Genomic DNA, 21,470 nt, shown 5'->3' on the forward strand with positions numbered 1-21,470 from the left:
GGGGCGGGGGGGCGGGTGGGGGACAAGTGGGGGTCCCGGCCAGCGCCATGGGGGCTCGCTGACCACGCCTCCTAGGTGCTGGCTCAGGTGACTTCGTGGGACTTGCCCCCACTGACTGACCGGTACCACAAGGCCTGCCAGAGCTTAGGGCAAGGTGAGGCCTCCTTCAGGACACCCACCCAGTGAGGCAGGCCTCTCTGGGTGGCGGGAGACTGGTGCCTGGCAGGGGCTAGCAGGAGGGTGGAGGGAGCACTGCCTTCAGGTTGTCCCGAGGAAGGAAGGCAGGCAGTCCGGGTCGGGGTGTGGGGGCCGAAACCTGCGGGGACATACTGAGCAACTCTCCCTGAGGCCTGAACAGTGGGGATCGGGCACCGGCTGATGGGGAGCCAGCCTGGCACGGAGAGGTGAGGGGCTTGGCCACTTGCTGACTCCGTATCCCCCACAGTGGAGCACCCGCAGGTGCTGCAGGCTGTGCAGCGCCAAGGCTCGGGCCCTACGTTCAGCGCCTGCTCCCTGGCTCTACGCCAGGCTCAGCTCACCCCCCTGCTACGGGCCCTAAAGCTACACGCCGCCCTCCGGGAGCTGCGGCTGGCTGGGAACCGACTGGAAGACGCCTGTGTTGCTGAACTGCTGGCCACCCTGGGCACCATGCCTGGGCTGGCCGTCCTCGACCTCTCCTCCAACCACCTGGGCACGGCCGGCCTGCGCCAACTTGCCTCGGGCCTCTCAGAGCAGGCTGCTGCTCAGGTAGGGCCACAGCAGGGCCTGGGGTGGGCTCCCTGGAGAGGGAGCTGGACTCTGGAGACCATACTGGTTTGTGTCTCGTGCAGAGCCTGCAGGAGCTAGACTTGAGCATGAACCCCCTGGGAGAGAGCTGCGGCCCAGCTCTGGCCTCTCTCCTTCGGGCCTGCCCCATGCTCAGCACCCTGCGCCTCCAGGCCTGCGGCCTCGGCCCCAGCACCTTCCTCAGCCACCAGGCAGCCCTGGGCGGGGCCTTCCAAGGTGAGGCAAGGAGAGGACCTGGCCGGGTATGGGTCAGCCTGGTGTGGAACCTCCAGTGTTCCCGTTGGGAGGCAGCCCAGGCTGCAGAGTGGCCAGGCTGTGTCAGGAGCTGAGGGGCAAGCTTGTCCAAGGAGGCTCCTGCAGACAGAACAGTGTCCAACTCTGCCCCCACCCCACCCCTGGCCTAAAGTACCACCACAGGCTAATGCCTGGCCCCTCCTGTCAAGGGGTTACTCAGGGTAGCAGGAGACCTGGCTCCAGAGTCACCCTCCAGTCCAGGCCCACTTTCCCAGCCCAAATAAGGAGGTCCATGGTGGGGCTGGGACTCTCGTGGGCTGAGAGAGGCCTTGGCCTGTGCAGGTGCCGAGCACCTGAAGACACTGTCGCTGTCCTACAATGCCCTGGGTGCCCAGGCCCTGGCCCCGGCTCTGGCCAGCCTGCCCTCCCGCTCCCTCCTGCACCTGGAGCTCGGCTCCGTGGCCTCCAGGAAGGGCGATGCAAGGCTCGTGGAGCCCGTGGTCAGGTATCTGACTCAGGTACGGGGGTCCAGGCGCCCAGGGCTGTTCATGAGATCCCGAGGCCGGTGGGTGGGGGAGAGCGGGAAGAAAAGCTGCAGGGGTTGCTGCATCCCCACCCACATGCCCAGCAGCTGGTCCCAGGGCTCTTGGGGACCCTGGACATCTCCTCATGGTGTGCTGAGCTGGACTCAGTCCTAGGAGGGCAGAAACTTCCAGCCTTTCTGAATTCCAGACTGGGGGCGGGCTCCCCTCTGGCTGGGGTGCCAGGTTTCCTCCCCCAATGTTGCGATGGCCCCCTGGTGACCTGGCCACCCCTGCTGCTGCTGCTGTGTTTAGGACGGCTGTGCACTGTCACACTTGGGCCTGTCTGGAAACCAACTGGATGACAAGGCGGCAAGAGACCTGAGCAGGTGACACCGTGTGGGGGCTATAGAGGGGTATGAACACCCTGAGATCAGGCTGCAGCCCACTTCTGTATTACCCTGTGTCCCAGCACCCCCTCCTCCTGGCTCTTCCCTGGGACTGCCCCTGTCACTCAGTTTGCAGCAAAGCACTGGCGCCCTGGCTGGCTCTAGCAGGTCATCAGCAGGCACCTGAGCTGGGCCTGACACCCAGCAGCACTGGCCAGGGAAGAGCTAGGAGGCTCTGGCCCAGGAAACTGACTACTGTTCTCCCATGGACCTCTCAGATGTCTCCCCGCCTGCCCCTCACTGGTCTCGATGGACCTGTCTGCCAACCCTAACATCAGCAGGGCCGGCCTGGAAGAGCTCCTGTCTGCCCTCCAGGAGCGGCTCCAAGGCCTCACCTTCCTCAGCCTGTCAGGTGAGGGCCTAGGCCCTCCCCTGCCACTGATGCACCTTTTCCAGCACCCCCAAGACAGGCGGGGGACGGGGGTGGGCAGCTCCGGGGAGTGGCCTCAACCTCTGGCCTGCTGCCTGATCTGATCCAGGGTGGGAAGAGGGAGGCCCAGCTGCGACTGCTGTGACCATGTGTAGCTTCTCATCCTGGCTGCACGAGGGCACAGACTGCTACCCCAAGAATGTCTGAGAACTGCCTGCCTAGCAGCCCACCCAGGGGGCTCTGCCTCACGGGGCTCATCTCCAGAACAAGGGGCTGTGGGGAGTATACATGGGGGACCCCCTGGCTGCCTCCTGCAGGAGACCCAGTGCTGAGACACCTGCACTCTGCTGAGGGCTGTTCCCTATGGGCCCAAGCCCTGGTGTCCACTCCTAACCACCCAGCTCTCAGGGCCCTACCCTGCTAGAGGCACCCTGACTTGAGAACCAAATGTCGGCAGTCTAGTTCCTGGACCAACTGGGACCCACAGTTAAGAGGCTCAGGCACCATTTACATTACACCCTTCGTAGATGGGAAAATGAGGCAGAGGTTTACCCGAGCACTTATGCATGCCTTCCTCCTGCCGCATTACTGGTTTAAGCTCACGCGCGTGGGAGCCCCCTGGGACCTGTGGCAGGGCGCAGAAACACCAGGTCCTGCTCTTGCTGCCCCACAGGCTGCGCAGTCCAGGGCCCTCTGGGCCTGGGGCTCTGGGACAAGATCTGCAAGCACGTGCAGGAGCTGCAGCTGTGCACCCGCCGCCTCACCCCTGAGGACCCGGCAGCCCTGCGCCAGGTGCTGCCCTGCCACTCGGACCGCAGCGCGTGCACGCTGGATCGGGGCTCCAAACTCCTCTACCGGTGCCTCTGACCAGCCAGCTCCACTGCCGGGACATTTCAAAGCCCTCAATAAATGAGCTTGCTGCCTCTGCCCTGGCTGTTTGAAGTGGGGTGGTGGCCCGCTGCGGTCTGGGAGTCCAAATCCCTGAGAACCTGGGCGGGAGGTGGCGCTCCGGAGCGGGCTGGGTTCGCGCCCCTGTTTCCAGGCGCCGGCGTGGCCAGCAGCCTGAACTGCCCCGCCCCTCGGCGCAGGCGTGCAAGGCGAGCGCCGAGCGAGCCGTTCGTACGCGTGCGCAGGCTGGAGAGGCGCGCGCCGGGCAGTCGATCGGGATCTCCGCCCCTGGCGCCATCTCCCCGACCTGCCGAGCCCGCCAGGTACCTCAGGTCGCGTGGGCTGGGAGGGCCTCTGACGGGGGCGTAGTCATGGGACCCGTCCCTCGCCGGACTGCCCCGTTCCGAGGCCTCCAGGGCGGGACTGCACCCTGCCGGTCCACTTGGGGCTGATCGCGGAGCCCCTGGGCGTCCCAGGCCCCGCTCCCCGTCAGCCCGAGCCCTGCGCAGTCCAGAGGCCAAGTGTCCTGCCCTCCCGACCCGTGTCGCCACCACTGCCGGCAGGGCGGTGGTCGCAGACTCACCTGGTGGTTCGTCTCCTGGCCGGAAACTCGCCGAGTGCCCCCGCACCCCGTGGGGTTCGCCACCGCGGCTCACCCTCCCCCGTCCGCCCTCCTCAGAATTTGAGGACACAGCCCCCGCCCCCTTTAGGGGAAAGGTCTTTGGATTCACTCGAGGCCATTCTTAACCTTCCTGCTGCAGCAGCTCGCCGCACGGTGACCCGAAGAGCCAGCCCTCTCTCGTGCCAAACCAAGACCCCCACACCTGGGGCTGCCCCTCTCTAGGCCTGACCATAGTGCTGGAAGCAGGGCTGTCAACCCTTCCTCCCAGCCTTAGACTCCTGGTCCACATCCTGCCCCAGCTCCAGCCACCCCCACCCCCGACTAGGGGACACCCCTGATGCAAGTCTCTCTCTGGCCCATTGCCCCCCTAAAGGCCCTGTTTGGTTGGAGCCTTTCTGAGTGGCCCCCTGGTGAATCTAGTGCCCCTGCTCCCCGGATCTCTGCTGCGCTTGACCTGCTGGAGCCTCCAGCATGTTCCACGGGATCTCCGCCACGCCAGGCCTAGGAGGTGAGTGTAACCGGAGCTCTGTCCAGGCTCTCGGGACCTTGGGGTAGCCAGAATGCAGGCCTGAGTCTGGCCAGAACCTCGGTGTCCTGAGTCCCAAGGGAGCCTGGGTCCTGCTTGTGCCACGTCCTGGTGCCCACACCAGATGCTGCTATCCATTATGCAGGTGAGGGGACTCGGGATCTGTGACAGGGAGCCAGTGTCCTCTGGCAGGCTGATGAGGGGGCATCTCCCAGCCCCTGCGGTTCTTTGGGAGATGGCAAAGAACTGTGCCTGGAGCAGGGGGTCGGGGGTGGAAGGGTGCCTCCTCGGCCCCCTGCCAGCCTGCCTGCCTTCTTTCAGCTCCTGCGAATAAGCCCGAGCTGTATGAGGTGAGTACAGCCACTCCTCGGGGCCTTGCTCTGCCTCCTTGGCAACAGACTGACACGCTGTCCATTCTCTCCACAGGAAGTGAAGCTGTATAAAAATGCCCGGGAACGAGAGAAGTGAGTCAAGGGTTGCCGCCGCCCCCGCCCCCCCCATCTGAGTCAGGGAGGCCAGTGCTCAGGGCACCGTTGTTGCGGGCCGGGCAGCAGGCAGAGCCCATTTCCACTCAGCCTCGCCCTCCGTGGGTAGGGTCTGACGGCACCTGCTTGCAGGTACGACAACATGGCGGAGCTCTTCGCAGTGGTGAAGACGATGCAGGCCTTGGAGAAGGCGTACATCAAGGACTGTGTCACCCCCAACGAGTGAGTTCCCCCGGGCACGGCACACTGCCCAGGGCCTCTGGCCAGCCAGCTGCTGCCTGCAGGGCCGCAGTGGCCAGGGAAGTGGGAGCAGGAGTCTGAAGGCTCCGGCAGGCGTTACCGATAGAGATGCCAGAGGAGGGGAATGCACCCCACCATGTTCCCTTTGGAGCCCCCATCTGTAAGCAGGGCTCACGCAGCCTCCAAGGCCTGCTGCTCTGGGGAAGGGCTAGATAGCCCCATCCTGTGATCTGGTGGTGAGGTTCACGCCCAGGCCAGGGGCAGAGGCCCACTCCCCAGAACCCGCCCACTTGTAGCACATCTGCCCCAAGCCTTCTCACTGGACAGCTCTTGGTGACCTGGGGTGAAGGCTCCCAGTTCCTCTAACCTGCCACCTAGGTCCCCTTCTTTCTGGGTGAGTGGTCCCAGGGGCCTGGCCAGCTGTGAGTTTACTCAGTCCTCCTTCCCAGGTACACAGCTGCCTGCTCCCGGCTCCTGGTCCAATACAAAGCCGCCTTCCGGCAGGTCCAGGGCTCAGAGATCAGTTCCATTGATGAGTTCTGCCGCAAGTTCCGCGTGAGTTCTGGGTCCTCAGCTCCCACATGTTGGGTGGGAGGGTTGGGGGGCACCAGCCCAGGCATCATGCCCTGAGGCCCAGTACCCACCCCCTCCCTGCAGCTAGACTGCCCGCTGGCCATGGAGAGGATCAAGGAGGACCGACCCATCACGATCAAGGACGACAAGGGCAACCTCAACCGCTGCATCGCGGATGTTGTCTCTGTGGGTGCCCACCCCGCCCACCCCATGGCGCCACCTGCAGCTTCCTGAGCTGGGTGGGACCATGCTTTGTTGGCAGAGGGAAGGGGACTGGGTAGGGTCTCCAGGCAGATGGGAGGACTGTTCTTTGGGGTGCCCACGGGATGGGCACGGGTTACACCCCATGGCAACCTCTGGTCACACCTGTCCTATCCTTGGGGGAGGGCGCTGTCACCCACTACCTCCACTGTGGCTGGGATGAGTGACAGAGCTGTTGGCTCCCTGAGACAGATGCCCTCAGGAGGTGTGGGGGGCAGGTGCTGTGAGGAGGGCTCAGTGTAGACCGGGCCAAGCCTGGAGCCCAGAAGGGGAAGGGCTAGGCAAACATGGTGGCCCTTTACACTCCCCAGCTCTTCATCACGGTGATGGACAAACTGCGGCTCGAGATCCGAGCGATGGATGAGGTGACTGCTGCCTCCTGTGGGGATGGGGCGAGGCAGGGTGCCCAGGGCAGGGTCCCACCAGTGTTGTCGCTTGTCACAGATCCAGCCTGACCTTCGCGAGCTGATGGAGACCATGCACCGCATGAGTCACTTGCCCTCTGACTTTGAGGGCCGCCAGACGGTCAGCCAGTGGTGAGTGCCCATCGCTACTGCCCTAGTGGGCACCACCCAACCCTTTGAACTTCTGCCATCACCACACTGTCCCCTGGCTGCAGCACACACACACACGTGCCATCCGCAGGCTGCAGACCCTGAGCGGCATGTCGGCCTCAGATGAACTGGACGACTCCCAGGTGCGCCAGATGCTCTTTGACCTAGAATCGGCCTACAATGCCTTCAACCGCTTCCTGCACGCCTGAGATCCAGCCATGCCCACCTGACCCCACTTCCTGCACGCCCCCGAGATCCAGCCATGCCCGCCCCAGCCTGTTTCTGTGCGTCTCACTGCCTGTGGCCTCACTGGGAGCCCCGAACCCACCACAATAAAGATGTTGGTCTCTCCCTGTGTTGTGGGGTCTCTACAGTTCTTTTACCCTCCGGGCCTGGCCATATCCTGGAAGGCGATATGGGTGCAGGGCCCAGCCAGCACTGCCCTAAGTTCTTCACACGGTTGCTGTACCAGGAAGGCCCAGATGAGGGGAACAGCCGGTCACCTGAGGGCCAGCCTCCGTGTTGGCAGCTGTATTTCCGGAACACCTGAGCCAGGTGTGGCTTCCATCGAGAAGCCACAGCTACCCATCCCAGGCCCCCACTTAGGCGCTGGCTCCTTGGTTGTGCAGTGGACACGAGGCTTGGCCTATTAGGTAGCTAGCACAGGGACGGGTGTCCATTGTGCATGCCCAGAGGTTCGAGTTCCCGGCCAGGAAGGGGTGGTACGCCTAGATGGGGGGTGCATCTGGATTGGCCCATCTATGCCTGGTGAATTTGATTCAGTCAACGGGGTCGGCGACCGGCATTGTCAACCATGCCTCCCAATGGGGGGCAGGTACTGGGAAGCGGGGGCCCGGCCGGAAAAGCCAGGGGTTTTCCCTCTCCCAGCGGCTCCGACAGTGCAGCGTGGCCGGGCACTGTTCCCCACATTTGTGCCTCGTCTACCCTTTATAAACTCACGTGGCTCACAAACCAGGCTTCGGCGTGAATTCTTTCTCTCAAGAAGCCAAGGACTGAGGTATCTCTCCCAAGAGAGACCTAACCACCACCACCACCCCTTCCTAGGGCTGGGTGCCCCATCACTCCCACATGAGGAAAGGGAGATAGGACGCGACATCACACCACAGGCTGAATGTGTTCACACCAAAGTGTTTTTCTTTCTCGGTCTAGCCACTGGGGTCCGGCAGGCAGGTGGGCAGTGTGTAGCTTCCTCAGCAGGTGTCCCTTGGGAAGCCACTTGAGACAGGAAGGGATTGACAGGTCCATCCAGAGGCTGCTGGTGGGGTGGAGGTGGGGCATGGAGGGAGTGTTGACATGCACAGCACCTGGGTAAAGGTGAGGGCCTGCAGGTCATAGGCCGCTGTCCAGCTGCTGGCTAGACAGGCTGGATGTAGAGAGAGAGCTGGTGTGAGGTGCAGTTGTCAGGCTGTCCGTGGGTCCCAGGGCCTGCAGGGCTGGGCAAGAAAATGGGTGGGGCGGGCAAGACGGGGCTGATGAGGGAGGGAAAGCCCTGCAGGGGCTGCAGGAGGACCACCGCAGAGTGGGCCTGAGGAGGAGCTGGAAGGGGGCCAGGGACTGAGGTGACCTGGTCTTCCTGGCCTGGAAAGGTGATGGGAGGCTGCCAGAGAGGTGAGGTGGGAGGTGCGGCGGAGCTCAAAGTGCAGAGGAGGGGTGGGTGACAAAAGGAGGCATGCCCAGGGGAGGGGAGCAAAGTGGGAGGGTCACACCAGCTGACCAGCACTGGACACTGGCCTTTCTGGGGAGGGGGGGGCTTCCCTCTGCTCACCGATCAACTGCCAGGTCCTGGCATCTTGCCCCACCTTTGCCCAGCAGTTCCCCGTGGATCTCTGCATGTCAGGTTGCCTGTGTTACTGACCGAAGGGCCACTGTGCGTTGCCCGTACATGCGTGTACATGGCACGCGCGTCTCCGTGTGTGTACGCACCGTTTGGAGAAGGCCCAGAGCCCAGGACATTTGGTATCTGCTTCCCAGGCAGGAGCTGAGATCCTCAGTGCCACGCCTCACCTTGGGCACAGGTCCAGCGGACAGAGTCCTCCCACCCAGCCCAGGGGCCCCAGGGCAAACACCCAGCCGCCCCCCGCCCCAACCGCCCCCCTGCGCACCTCAGGGCCTGGGGCCAGGGTTTGGCTGAGCTGGCATGGCAAGGGGCATGTGTGATGGCACCTGTGTCCCTGGCTGACCAAGGTGTCAAGAGGCGAGGCCCTCCTGAGACCTGCAGCACCGGGACAGAGTTCTATCAACCTGGGGACTCAGCAGAATCGGGAGCCAGAGATAAGGCCCGAGGGTACAAAGGCCAAGGAGTGATTGGGTAGAGTGGGTAGTGCTGGCCCAGCCTTCTTCCCTTCTTCCTCTGCAAGATCCGGGCCCCTGCCCCTGGCCCGGCCTGACCAGGGGCACTGCCCACAGGTGGATGGCCAAACTTCCTCATTCCCTCCTGCTTGCTTGTCTAGGCCCTGTCCTTGACCCTGGAGAGCTGGGGGGGGCACTGAGCTTCTCCCCAGGAGCATGCCTGTTTCCGCCCCACCCGCCCTGGAGGAGGCCTTCCACCCCCATGGAGAAACTGAGTGGTTGGGCCAGGAAAGTTCGGAGGGAGTGGCTAGGAATGTCCCCGGAAGGGCCATCACCTCTGTCCCCAAGCCCCAGAGGGCTACAGGGGTTAGGGAGTGGGGGTATCTGGAGGCCCTGGCTGGAGTGGAGGAGAGGAACCCTGCCCCCTCAAAGGCCAAGCACCCCCTAATCCCACACACACACTATCTGGGCGTTTCTGCCACTTGAACGGTTAACCTGAAGTCACTGCTCGCAGCCAATCACAGAGCCCTGTAGAAAATACCTGAGCAGCCCTGCCAGGCCCATCCACTCAGCCTCAGTCTGTCCCCAGCAGCTCTCTGCTCGCAGCCACCGGACACCACCTCGTCCCAAACTGAGTGCAGGCCCTGCGCATGGCTCACGGGGCCCAGCTCCGCTGGACACTGCTGCTCGGGGCACTGCTGGTGGTGCGGGCAGCAGCGACGCCCGCCCGCCTGCTGCCCATGCTCACATCGGGCAGTGGCACTCTGGACCAGGAGGCGCTGGGCGGCCTGTTAAATACACTAGCGGCCCGTGTGCACTGCGCCTCTGGGCCGTGTGGAAAGGTAACAGCCTGGTGCCCTGGCCCTCCCCCCCCACACCCTCCAGCAGAGGGCCCTGGGCAAATTCCAGGGGGCGGGCGGGCTGGAGCCTGGGGGAGGCCACCAGAGCGGGTGGGCCCAGCCCAGTGCCCTTGCCGCCATCCCTGGGTGGTAGGTCGGTGTGGAGGTAACTGGGGGCCCTCACCCACCTGCCCCTCTGCCGCCCGCAGTGTCTCTCCGTGGAGGATGCCCTGGCCCTGGGTAGGGCCAGGTCACCAGGGCTCCCCTCAGAGTTGGTCCTGCACGCTAGGGACGCAGCCCGCCTCAGTGCAGCGGCTGCCCTCTACCTCAGCGACCCCCACGGCACCTGTGAGGACATCCAGGCTGGCCACTGGGGCTCCCATGCCGACCACCTCTTGGCCACACTTGAGGGCCCCACGGCCCTGGCCCTGGGCCTCAGCCAGCTGCTCAGGAAGATCCAGGCCCAGGCGGGCACGGAGGACGCCACTGCGGAGGTGAAGCTTGGGGGCCCCCGGTGAGGAAGGGCGGGGCGGGCCCAGACGGACAACATCTGGCAGAGCCTTTGGGGAAATTCCAAGCTCTCTGGGGGAGCGTCCAGGGGAGACAGCTGGGAAAGGGAGCCACAGATACCAGCAGGCGGGGCCAAGCCCGCCTGGGCGCAGAGCCGGGGAGACTGCAGGGAGGCTGGGGCCTCGAGCGGGTGGACAGCATGCTGGGGTTCCGGCTCAGCCACCAGGGATAGCGGCTGTTCTCACGCAGGCCTGCGTGGAGGTGCCTCAGCTGCTGGAGGAGGCTGCGGTGGAAGGCCCTGGGGGCCCAGGCGCGGCCCTAGCCGCCCTCCTAGACCACGTCCAGAGCGGCGACTGCTTCCACGCCCTGCCCACCCCCCAGTACTTCGTGGACTTTGTGTTCCGGCACCACACCAGCGAGGCCCCCAACATCACAATGCCTGGTGAGGCCTGATGGCTGGGTGGGGCTGCGGGGCCGGGCTGAGAAGGGTCCAGCCCCGGAGCCTGCATCTCCGCATCCCTTTCCTGGAGGACCCAGGCAGCCGTGCCCTGCAGATGTGATGTGCTGGCCACGGCCTATGCCCTCTTTCCAGAGCTAGCCACCTTGATGCAGAGCCTAGGAGTGGGTGGAGGGGAGGAGCTCCTGGAACTCCAGGACCACAGTGACCTCAGCGACCACGATCACCGCCACCTGGACAGAGGGGCCTCAGGGAGATGGAGCCACCAGGGCCTTGTGCCCCCTGCCACCCCCAACAGCAGCTTGAGTGTGTGGGACACGGTGAGCCCTCTGTGTGGGCATCCTGGGGAGGGGGCACTACAGTGCTGTGCAGTCCTTGCATCCCACCCTGCCCTGTCACCCAGGTGTGCCTGAGCCCCAGGGACGTGATGGCCGTGTACGGGCTGTCGGAGCAGGCCGGGGTGGCCCCAGAGGCCTGGGCCCGGCTCAGCCCTGCCCTCCTGCAGCAGCAGCTGAGTGGGGCCTGCAGCCCCCAGCACAGCCCCCAGACCCAGACCCAGCTCAGCCACATGGAGAGTGAGTGCGGCAGCCCCCCACCCCATCTGTTTCTGCCTGTCTGTGCCTAGGGCGCTGGCAGTGTGTGGGTCAGGGGGGATGATGTTGGGCCTGGGAGGTGGGGGGGTGTCTCAAGGCCCCTGGCAGGGATGAGAGGGGCTGAGGCAAAAAGGAGCCCAGGGGAACAGAGGCTGGGCCCGGGCAGGGCAGGAGCACAGCAAGCGGCCCTGGCCCCGCCCCAGCGTACCTATACAGCTCCCTGGCCACACTGCTCATCTGCCTGCTCCCCATGCTGGGCCTGGCACTACTGCTCTGCGCCCGCCACCCTGCCACCACCCACTACACCATCCAGACCCTTCTCAGCATGGCAGTGGGAGCGCTCACCGGAGACGCCCTTCTGCACCTGATGCCTCAGGTGGGCTCCTGCCAACCAGCCCCTCACTCTGCCCCAGGGCACGCCCTTCTGGGCAGGGAGAGCGGTCTGTCTGACCCAGGACACCCCCGCCCACTCCACCCCTAGGTGCTGGGGCTGCATGGCATGGACCATAGCCACGGGGGGGCTGCCCTCGGTTCCCAGCACACCTGGTGCCTCCTGGCCATGCTTGGTGGCATCTACGCCTTCTTCCTCTTTGAGAACCTCTTCAACCTGTTGCTGCCCCGGGACCCAGAGGTCAGGCTTGGGGCTGGCGGGTGGGCAGGAGGAAGAGGCTGGAAAGCAGAGTCTGAGCCTCTGTCCACTAGGAGGGCCACAGCCACAGCATGTCCCTGCAGCTGAAGCCCCACCAGCGGTCTCAGGAGGGCTCGCGGGCAGACCTGGTAAGCTGGCATCCTGATGCCCAGCCCCAAGACCCCGCCCCTCCCACATGTCCATGCCCTGCCTGAGCCTCACCTCCACGGATCCCCACCCCCAGGTGGCTGAGGGAAACCCTGACCTGCTCAGCCCTGTGCCCCGGAAACTCAACCCAGGTGAGCACCGGGGCACCTAGACTGCTGACACCGGCACCTGTCCAGTTTGGTGTGGACCGTGGGCGGAGGGCTGGGCACGGGAGGTGGGGGCTGTGCACCCCAGCCCATGAAAACCCCACACACAGAACTGCGGCTCCTGCCCTATATGGTCACTCTGGGCGATGGTGTACACAACTTCGCCGACGGGCTAGCCCTGGGCGCGGCCTTCTCGACCTCCTGGAAGACCGGCCTGGCCACCTCTCTGGCAGTCTTCTGTCACGAGCTGCCCCACGAGCTCGGTGAGCGGGCGGCGTCGGCCGGGGGCAAAGGGAGCGCAGGGAGGGCGGGCACTGCAGGGCACTGGGCGGCAGCCGAGACCCGACTCTGTCCCAGGGGACTTCGCAGCCCTGCTGCACGCCGGACTGTCGGTGCGGCGCGCGCTGCTGCTGAACCTGGTCTCAGCCCTGACCGCCTTCGTGGGCCTCTACGTGGCGCTGGCCACGGGCGTGGGCGAGCACAGCCACACCTGGATCCTGGCCGTGGCCTCAGGCCTCTTCCTCTACGTGGGGCTCTGCGACATGGTGAGTGGGGGCGGGCGGCCACGGATTGGGGGGCGGCCACAGGGGCAGAGCTGACCGACCCATCGCCCCCAGCTTCCTGCCATGCTGCGAGAGCGCGACCCACGGCCCTGGCTCCTCTTCCTGCTGCACAACCTCGGCCTGCTGGGCGGCTGGGCAGTGCTGCTGCTGCTGTCCCTGTACGAGGACAGAATCATGCTGTGACCAGTCACCCCTACAGCCCGAGGCGAGTCGAGCCCCTGCCAGCTGCCGCCCAGCCTCAATAAAGAAGCCTTGTTCCCAGCACCAGGCCTGGTCTCGGGGTCCTTTGTGGTGGTGGGATGGTGGGGTAGGGGGGACTTGGAGGCGGCTGCTGTCTTCCTCACTCTGCCCAGGTCCTCTTGGTGACCGACCCCTCTCTGTGCTGGTGAGGGCACTGGTCACACTCACCGCATCGGTTGCGGATGATCCTGTTTACAAATAAAACCACGTCCCCAGCTTCTGGAGGTGGTGAGTTGGGACGCCAGCATCCATCGATTTCGGAGAGACACCATTCACCCTATACCCGCCCTCATGACGCAAAGGGGCTGCCAGAGCACTAGTCACCGCACGCCTTTTCCGAACAGAGAAAGGAGGTGGGAGGAGGAGTCTGAGGAGGACTTCAGACCCAGCTTCCCAGTCACCAAACCCTCGGCCAATGCTTGTGGGGGAAGACCTGGGGCAGGACAGTGCAGAGCTGCCCCTGTGGGTTTCGCGGCGGTCAGTCTTTGCAGGGGCAGACAGCCTCATCTTCCTCCAGAAGAGCAGCTGGGGAGTTCCGGCTGATTAGCAACCCAGCGTGCAAGCAATGATGCCACCAGGGCCCCTTACTTTAAACTACAGGGCCCCTTATTGGACCAAGACTGTCTTCCAGGTGAGGGAGACACTACGGTGTGCCCAGCGCTGGAGTTCGTGGCACAGGGTAGAGACTAGTGGGAGTCACAAGGCCACACTGGTGGCCAGCCACAGCATCACTGTGGACAATGGAGCTACGGGTCCAGGGCTGGGATAGTTATGTAAGGTTTCTCCAGTGGGTAAGACCTCAGTTCTCGGCTTCACCAAGACTTCACGCCAATGCCCCTTTTGTAACCCAAGTGGGCTTTTACAAAGGATGGGACAAGTTTCAGGTTTTACAGTCTCAAAAGAGAACATGCTATTTCAGGGAAGCGTGCTGAGCTGGCGCTCGAACCTGGACACAAGCAACTCCTGGAAGAGTGCACCCACGTGTGCGGAACTGGGGGAGGGGTCCCAGGGGCCTAGGGGTCTAGGAAGAAAGGGCAAGAGGCCTGGGACCAGAGAGTGCACCTGAGAGGGGAGGGGGAAGGGACCCCACCCTCCAACCTGCCCCTGACCAGGAGCAGGGTAAAAGGGACAGCCTTGTGCCTCCAGGCTACTTTAGACCTCTGGCTGGGGAGGCGTGGCTGAAGGTATTGCTTGGCCCCATTGGCTGGGTTGAGCCCACCTGGGTGTTGTCATGTGTCTGGGCCCAGTTTGGACCGCCCAGATGTGTCTCTCCCCAGCATGGGGACTTGAAATGCTCAGTCAGGGTCCACTAGTCGCCTGAGTTCTTCCCAACCTCCTCTGTGGGCACCTGTGCAGGCATGGGAGGGACGACCCCCTTGTCCCAGATCTAGCTACCTAACAGGTACATAAGTGTAAGCGGAAAAGGTACAGTTTGGCTTCTGAGGCTTTGCCTACCTGGCTGTGTGGTGGTCTGGATAGGAGTCAGGACCAAGCCACCCTGAGTTATCGTCGTCACCAGGTGGCTGCAAGGAGTAGGAGGGCACACAGCAGCACCTGACTGGCTAAACGTGGCAGATGCCTAGCAGGTCCCCTAGCTCTTTGTGCCGGCCCTGGGGAACCAGCCCAGTGACATGTGCACCTGTCCATCGGGGGCAGAATGCCTGCCAAGAGGGCGTCCGCACCGCTGCAGAGCAGCAAGTTCACGCTGACTCCAGTCCGTGAGTCAGATGCTAAGCGGAAGGCCCTTCACAGCTCACACTGCTGCTGGCTAGAGTTCTAGGAAGCAGGAGACCGGTGGAAACAGTCAAGGGGCTCTAATGTCAGCAGGCAGCATGCCAGGCCACCAGCAGCTACCAAGGTCGGCTGACCACATGGTGGGCTGTTGGCCCCACCCCATCAGATGCAGGGTCCAGGCAGGCCGAGGAAGAAGAGGGAGCCAATGCTCCAGTCTATTTATAGAGATGAAATAGGCCACACCTCCAGCAGACATCATCAAGCTGAGGCCTGGAGCTTGCTGTCCCACTACTGAAGATCTGAGGGTCCCTGATGGCGTAGTGCTTACGTGTTGGGCTGCCAACCACAAGGCCAGCAGTTTGAAACCACCAGCGGCTCTGTGGCAGACAGCTGAGGCTGCTTTCTACCTCCATAAAGAGTTACTGTCTCGGAAGCCCACCGGGGCAGTTAGTTATACCCTGCCCTACAGGGCTGCTACAAGTTGGCAGTGAGGGTGAGGACTGAGGATCTGGCCCACCCGACTGTTGCAGTAGTTAGCCACACTGCTTTCAGCCCCGGCCTCCCATTGGGCTACAAGCTCCAAACACTCCAAACGCTGGTCGCAAGCAGTCAGGAATAACAGGGAGAGCTCCCTGGCTTCCCGACAGACACGGAGTTAGGTTCCCACGTCCACAAGCCAAGCGCAGCAAGGCCAAAGCTGAACCACAAGGGCACGTGCCTCCAGGGGTCACTCTGACGGGCAGCTTGTTGAGCCCACCTGTGCTGGAGCAGTTGGCAAAGAAGGCTCCTCTGCCAGGCGACTAAGGCAAACTAGACAGGAGGGACCACGTCCGAGTCACCAGACCTGACACCGGCCTCCGGGCCCACGATGTCTTACCTTCTCTCCTAAACCCAATCCGTCCACTCCCAGCATGGGCTGGCCCGGGTGCCCCTGGGGATGGCTGGGACAGCAGTGGACCCTGCAGGCCCGCCAGGGGCAAGGCTCTATGGGCACATGCTGCAGGGCTGTGGGAGAATGCAGCTGGGAGGGGTCTCTGCAATGATGCCGAATGCAGGACGACCACAGGCCAGTGGGTAGAAAGTCTTTGGATCCAGTGGCATTGGAAACATCTCAGCCTTGGCCCTGGCAGCGGTTTCTGCATGGCTTCCCAGGGTTGCATAAGGGTGGGTCCAGGTGTCTTGTCAGCTGCTATGCCTCACAGGGTGTGAGGAGGAAGTGCCGATTTCCCAGAATTCTCAGAGAAGGCCATGCCCACACAGAGGCCTCATTGGCTATGATCTGATTGACAAGCTAGACTCCACCCCGGTAGTCTTAATCCTCAAATTGACAAACGATTATGGATCTCCCACAGAGGCTGTGACCTTCTCTCTGGTTTTTAAAGGTAAAGTTTCATGTTTATTTTGCCTGTGTGTGCACCTGTGTCCTGCGGTTTGTGGGATGTAACAGTTGCGGAGAAGAGTGCGCTCTGTGTAGTCACACAGCCCATCTGGTCAAGCCACACCCAGTCCTTAGACCCTTCACCCATGCGTTCCTTGGTCCGCATCCCCCGCTCCTCCCTCCAGTTTCCTGCCTCTCCCTGCCCTTGCCCCTGCCTCTGGCCTCCTTAGTCTTTAACATTTCATCCTTTGGGGTGAAAACCATTTTTCTTTCTAACTTTGAGGTTGACTAACTTTGCAGAGCTTATTGTTTTCCAACGTTATCCATATTTTAAGTCGTTTAACAGATTCGTCCTTGTTTTGAATGGTGTACGACCTCCCCTCGGATGGATGCTGCGCCAGAGTTGACTTACCCAGCCCTCTGTAGCGTTTGAGTGTCTCCATCTTTCGGCTATTACAGAAAGTACCTCCATAAACGTAGATGTGCATGTGTCAATTTGTGTCTTGTTCTTCATTCCGCGCTTCCTCTCATTTTGAGGTGTGCCCATCAGCAATGAAGGTCAAGCAAACGTTGTTCCATCCACATTTTTAAGGTTTGTGGAGGCAGCTCTTCCCTGGGCATATTGGGAGCAAATCTGGCACTGTCTCAGACGATGGCCTGCTGAAAGCAGGTGGATCCCTCAGAAAGGGGCTGCCTGGCCCTAGTCAGCCTTAGTCTGGAAGTTCAGCTGAAACATTCTCACCCTGGGTGACCTGCTGGTATTTGAAATACCGGTGCCATAGCTTCCAGCATCATAATTACGTGCAGACCACTACCATACCGGTTGGAACCACTAAAGGCAGACCAGTAATGGGAGACGGAATCGACATTTAAAGCAACATTTCAGCGGCATTCACGACTGTGAGAGGTCAACACTGGGACACTGAGTGGAGATCCGATTGAGACAAAGAACGTGAGGTTCAGAGCGGCTTTCTTCGGGCAGGGAAAGAGCTCCGAGAGGGAAGGGAGGGGAGAGCAGAGAGAGGGACAGGCATCTTGAGCTCCTGGGCGGTTCCGAGACCGGAGTTGGGTCAGGGCAGTCGCAGCTTGTCCGTGAGGCGGTGGGAGATATAAAACGCTGGAGCTGGGAGGTGTACGCTGACAACAGGAAGGGAGATTTTTTGCTTGCAGCTGCAGGACCTTGAGTCAGGCTGCATTCCGTGGGAAGTGCCTTTGTGTTTGCCACCCTCCTCCCTGGAGTGCCGGGCAGGGCTGCACAGCCTTGGTCTGGGGAGAGAAGCTCCTTGGAAGGCTGGGGCAGGAGATGGACGTCAGTAGTCATTCGTCCTCCCGAGAGGCTGGACACGGGGCCTTGCAGTTCTATCCTCCTGAGGAGCCGGAGAGGAGATGGGGGCTGCGTAGTCCGGACCGGCCCAAACAGACTGCAGGACATGCAGACCGAGTTAGCGGTCACTCACCATCCCCAGGCCCTGGCGACCTCTTAACCAGTTGACGCCCATGGATTTACCAGTTCCTGTTTCACAACAAGGAGACCCTGCACGACTGGCCTGCTATGCCCCACTGCTTTCATGCGGCACCACGGGTTCCGGCGCACGGACAAGGACAGCCGTTTGTCATTCCTTTTTGGCTAAAAAATACCCCATTCTGTGTGCAAATCCATCACATTAAAAAAAATCATTTTATTGGAGGCTCTTAGGTCTTATCACAAGCCATATACACATCCATCGTGTCAAGCAGATCCGTACACCATCGTTTTCAAAACATTTTCTTTCTACTTGAGCCCATTCCCTCCCTCCCTCTCCATCACGTGCTGTGTGTGCATGCACCTTGGCTTCGGAGCCTTTGGGAACAAAGTTCAGCCCGGCGGAAGCGAGGCCCCCATGGCCGTCCCTGCCCTTGTGTTGGGAGGCTGGGTAGTGGGGCGGCTCCATTGCGGAGGCAGGGCTGGGGAGAGCAGGCCGCATGGAGGTGGGGATGGTGCTTGACCACCTGCTTAGCAAGGGCGAGGGCCCAAAAGCTCGGACCCGGGGCCGCCGGCGCTTCGCGGAGCGGAGCCGGGAGCCCACGCCGCCGCGCGCAGCCAGCAGGGGCCGCTGTCGCTCCAGAAGCCCCTCCCGCCGCGGCGGAGCTGCGCAGGCGCAGGAGTCCGGAACCTTGGTGGCCGGAACCTTGGTGCTCGGTTGCCGGGCCGGTCGGGCCGTGCTCGTAGCTCTTCCGGGTCCCCTTCGAACGGGCTCCCGCGGCCGGGTAGGTGGGTGTGAGGAAGGGAGCGGCGGCGCGAGGCCGGGGAGGGGCGCCGGGGGCGAGGGGTGCTGTGCGGGCGGCCCTGCTCACCCCCTCTCCTGGGCCCCGCGCAGCCTGGACTCGGCGCCATGTACGCCGTCTACAAGCAGGCGCACCCGCCCACCGGTCTGGAGTTCGCCATGTACTGCAACTTCTTCAGCAACAGCGAGCGCAACCTCGTGGTGGCCGGCACCTCGCAGCTCTACGTTTACCGCCTCAACCGCGACGCCGAGGTAGGGCCCTGCCCGGGACCGGGCAGCTCGCCCCAGCAAGGCCGCGCTCGCCGCCGTCCTGGCGCTTCGGACGCCCAGCAGCCCCGCAGGGCCGGGCCGAGTCGGCCTGAGGGTTTCCCAGACGGTAGCGCCCGAGGGCGCTTTTAGAAAGGCTCGTCGGCTCCCTGCTGGCCGTACTGCAGTGAAGTGCCTCTTGCGCCCACGGACACGGAGCCTGGCCGGAGGCCATCAGCCACACTCCCCCCCACGCCTTGTGAAACGTAAATATGAACGTCTCCAGTGTGCTAGGCGCCAGGGATAAATGAAACCTGCACACAGAGGTGGGTGGGGCAGCATTCCTGTTTCTTTTTTAAAGATCATTTTATTGGGGGCTCTGACAGCCCATAACGATCCATACATCAGTTGTGCCAAACATATTTGTACATAGGATGCCTTCATTATTTTCTAAACATTTACTTTCTATTTGAGCCCTTGGTACCAGCGCTTTCCTCCTCCCCGCGGCTGGGGGTGGGGGTGGAGAATGGCGGCATTCCTTAACAGGCATGTAAGCACATGGCGGGTTGCAGACTAAGCCCCCAAGAAATAAAACAGAAAACAAAACACAAACTCCAAGCCCACTGCCCTGGCATAGAGGCTGACCCCAAGCAACCCTGTAGGACAGAGTGGAACTGTCCCATACTTTGGGTTTCCAAGGCTGGGAATCTATAGAACCAGCCGAGCCCCTCCTTGTCCAGCTGAGCAGCTCCATTAGCTGCTGGTGCTTAGCCCAGTGTGTCACCAGCATGCCTGCAGTGGGTGGAGGAGGCACTGTTGCTAACACTCAACTGAACAGCGGTCTTTCTGAGGCTTAGTCAGGGGGAACATTCCCAGCTAATGGAACAAGGTCGAGTCCAGTACAGGCAGCCCTCTGGTTATCAAGGCCCGACTATTCCAGCGACCTTGGTGAAACCTATGTCAGCAGAAACTCAAGATAGAGAATGGTTGTGAAAACCAATGGACACTTAATGTGACAAGCATCCAAACACTAGTGTGATTGCTGTTGTACTGTGTTAAAGCTGTTCTAGTGTGTCTGGAAGCATCTCCATGTTTTTCTGCATGGGAAGGTATGCTGTATACTAAATTTGGCTGGCCAAGGCTGACTGAGGGTCTCAGCAAAGCTGCCTGTCCATGGAGAAAATGCAGGGGTGCTTGGCTGCCTGAGTAGAAGGCTTCTCCCAGGAGGCCTCGTCTTAGCAGGGGTGTGTGTGTGTGTGTGTGTGTGTGTGTGTGTGTGTGTGTTTGTGTGTGTGAGTGAGTGAGTGTTGTACTTATCCAGGCCAAGGGATGAGGACCAGGGGGTATTCTCAGCCAACTCCAGGCCTAGGCCAGAGGTTGCCGAGTGCAGTAGTGGGGTGCACCTGTCCATCTTGGCTGCAGTGTAGAGTGGACTGGCCCTCACAGTCCAGTGAGAGTCCCTGCTGGCACCCCGGAGGGCCCTGCAGCTGAAAGAAGCTGGCCTCGCTGGACGTCTACCCCGGGACGTGTGTGTGTGTGGGGTTTGTACTGTGCACACTACTGGATTGCTGTTCCTACTGCTAAGGCAGACAAAATAGAAAAGGATGCATCTATTCCTGTAAACTTTGTGACTGTGAAAGTTTTGTTATAAAAACAGCCGTCTTGGTTTGTTTTGAACTACAGCTGTGTTGAAGTCAGTATTTGACTCTCATGGAAGTCAGAATTGAAAAAGTGATCTTTTAAATTGGGAGGGGGGAGTAAGGGGCAACCGATCACGATGATCGACATGTGGCCCCATCCCAGGAGGACGAAGAGCAGAAAAGTGGGTGAAATTAGAGCAGTCGTTGTAAGACATGAAGAAAAGAATAATTTATAAATTATCAAGGTCCGTGGGTGAGGAAGGGTGGGAGAGGGAGGGAAAGGGAAAAACGAGGAACTGATGCCAGGGGCTCAAGTAGAAAAAATAATTTGGAAAAGATGATGACAACATATGTACAGATGTGTGACACAATGGATAGATGTATGGATTGTGATTAGATCTGTAAGAGCCCCCAATAAAATGATATTTTTAAAAAAGTGATCTTGCATATAAATATGCATAACTCCGTGTTGGAAGGGAGCTGTCACTGCTTACCCTTAGAGCTGGTTTTCATGCTCATTTTCCAGAAATTCATGTGATTTTTTAAAACTCTCATCAGTCATGATCTCTCTTCTGATACCACTCAGCTTTTATGACAAACTGTTAGATTTTTAGCCAACAGATTGAAGGCCCACCTGCTGTCGATTCACTCCTCTTTCTGAGAGATAGGGAGTGCCTCCAGTGTGCCAGGCTTGGCCACTATTGAAAGGTGGTCAGTTTGAACCCACTAGCAGCTTTGTGAGCGCATAGCGACCCCATGCTCAACAGAATGGAACACTGCCCAGCCCTGTCCCACCTCAAGTGGAAATTTGTTACTGTTACGTGCGAAGTCCGCTGTTGCTGCCCTGTTCAGTCCATCTCAGGGAGTCTTCCACTTTTTCTCTGACCACCTACTTTACTTAGTACGAGGCCCTTCTCCAGGGACTGGTTCCTCCTGGCACCAGGAGGCAGAGTCTCACCATCTTCCCTTCTGAGGAGCAGATCCATTGGTCCCACTGGCTTTCCAAAGGGTAGTTAATGTGCTTCAGCAACCCTGCGACTCAGGTGCATCCTTCTGCTCGTCTTCCATCGTCACCATCCAGCGATCAGGTGCACAGGAGGCGATTGAAAATAACCTTCGTCTTCAAAGTGCCATCTTTGCTTTTTGACACTGAAGCAAGAGATCTTTTGCAGCTGGTTTGCCCAGTGCAACACATTCTTTCATTTCCTGACCGCTGCTTCTGGGGGTGCTGGTGGTTTGTCCCCC

At 61.2% G+C, this 21,470-nt stretch overlaps 4 protein-coding genes and 1 long non-coding RNA gene across 6 annotated transcripts in view; 4 read left to right on the forward strand and 1 right to left on the reverse strand.

Moving 5' to 3' along the window:
- Positions 1–3,285, forward strand: part of TONSL (tonsoku like, DNA repair protein) — an 11,983-nt gene extending 8,698 nt beyond the window's left edge. Inside the window, exons 19-25 of the mRNA XM_045286699.1 lie at positions 76–154; positions 446–747; positions 831–1,002; positions 1,363–1,538; positions 1,857–1,930; positions 2,209–2,342; positions 3,034–3,285. Of these exons, the coding sequence (XP_045142634.1) occupies positions 76–154; positions 446–747; positions 831–1,002; positions 1,363–1,538; positions 1,857–1,930; positions 2,209–2,342; positions 3,034–3,227 (1,131 nt within the window). The 3' untranslated portion in view covers positions 3,228–3,285. The remainder of the gene's footprint in view (positions 1–75; positions 155–445; positions 748–830; positions 1,003–1,362; positions 1,539–1,856; positions 1,931–2,208; positions 2,343–3,033) is intronic.
- Positions 3,286–3,502: 217 nt separating this feature from the next.
- On the forward strand, positions 3,503–6,860 carry VPS28 (VPS28 subunit of ESCRT-I). Of its 2 annotated transcripts, XM_004697350.2 has the most exons (10): positions 3,503–3,571; positions 4,244–4,378; positions 4,718–4,746; positions 4,823–4,860; positions 5,014–5,103; positions 5,571–5,676; positions 5,779–5,880; positions 6,267–6,320; positions 6,400–6,491; positions 6,601–6,860. In XM_004697350.2, exons 2-10 carry the CDS (start codon positions 4,342–4,344, stop codon positions 6,716–6,718), a joined length of 666 nt encoding a protein of 221 aa, XP_004697407.1. In that variant the 5' UTR covers positions 3,503–3,571; positions 4,244–4,341; the 3' UTR covers positions 6,719–6,860. The 2 variants fall into 2 exon arrangements, with proteins under 2 accessions (XP_004697407.1, XP_045141991.1); XM_045286056.1 differs by lacking the exon at positions 4,718–4,746.
- A 782-nt stretch (positions 6,861–7,642) lies between these two features.
- Positions 7,643–9,592, reverse strand: LOC123521434. Its single transcript, XR_006679882.1, has 3 exons — positions 9,361–9,592; positions 8,633–8,742; positions 7,643–8,534 (listed from the first exon to the last, which is right to left on the reverse strand). It is a non-coding gene; the product is annotated as an uncharacterized LOC123521434 (long non-coding RNA).
- On the forward strand, positions 9,109–12,987 carry SLC39A4 (solute carrier family 39 member 4). Its single transcript, XM_045287999.1, has 12 exons — positions 9,109–9,661; positions 9,868–10,152; positions 10,418–10,610; positions 10,761–10,945; positions 11,029–11,200; positions 11,422–11,594; positions 11,700–11,849; positions 11,921–11,995; positions 12,091–12,145; positions 12,271–12,423; positions 12,518–12,705; positions 12,778–12,987. Exons 1-12 carry the CDS (start codon positions 9,470–9,472, stop codon positions 12,904–12,906), a joined length of 1,950 nt encoding a protein of 649 aa, XP_045143934.1. The 5' UTR covers positions 9,109–9,469; the 3' UTR covers positions 12,907–12,987.
- Positions 12,988–18,425: 5,438 nt separating this feature from the next.
- The window catches only part of CPSF1 (cleavage and polyadenylation specific factor 1), a 17,438-nt gene continuing 14,393 nt past the window's right edge, over positions 18,426–21,470 (forward strand). The window contains exon 1 of the mRNA XM_004697351.2: positions 18,426–18,591. Within this exon, the coding sequence (XP_004697408.1) occupies positions 18,448–18,591 (144 nt within the window). The 5' untranslated portion in view covers positions 18,426–18,447. The remainder of the gene's footprint in view (positions 18,592–21,470) is intronic.

Source organism: Echinops telfairi, unplaced genomic scaffold (assembly GCF_000313985.2).
Source record: "Echinops telfairi isolate 266 unplaced genomic scaffold, ASM31398v2 ScPeMD7_1;HRSCAF=3_0, whole genome shotgun sequence".
Classification (NCBI taxonomy): Eukaryota; Metazoa; Chordata; class Mammalia; order Afrosoricida; family Tenrecidae; genus Echinops; species Echinops telfairi.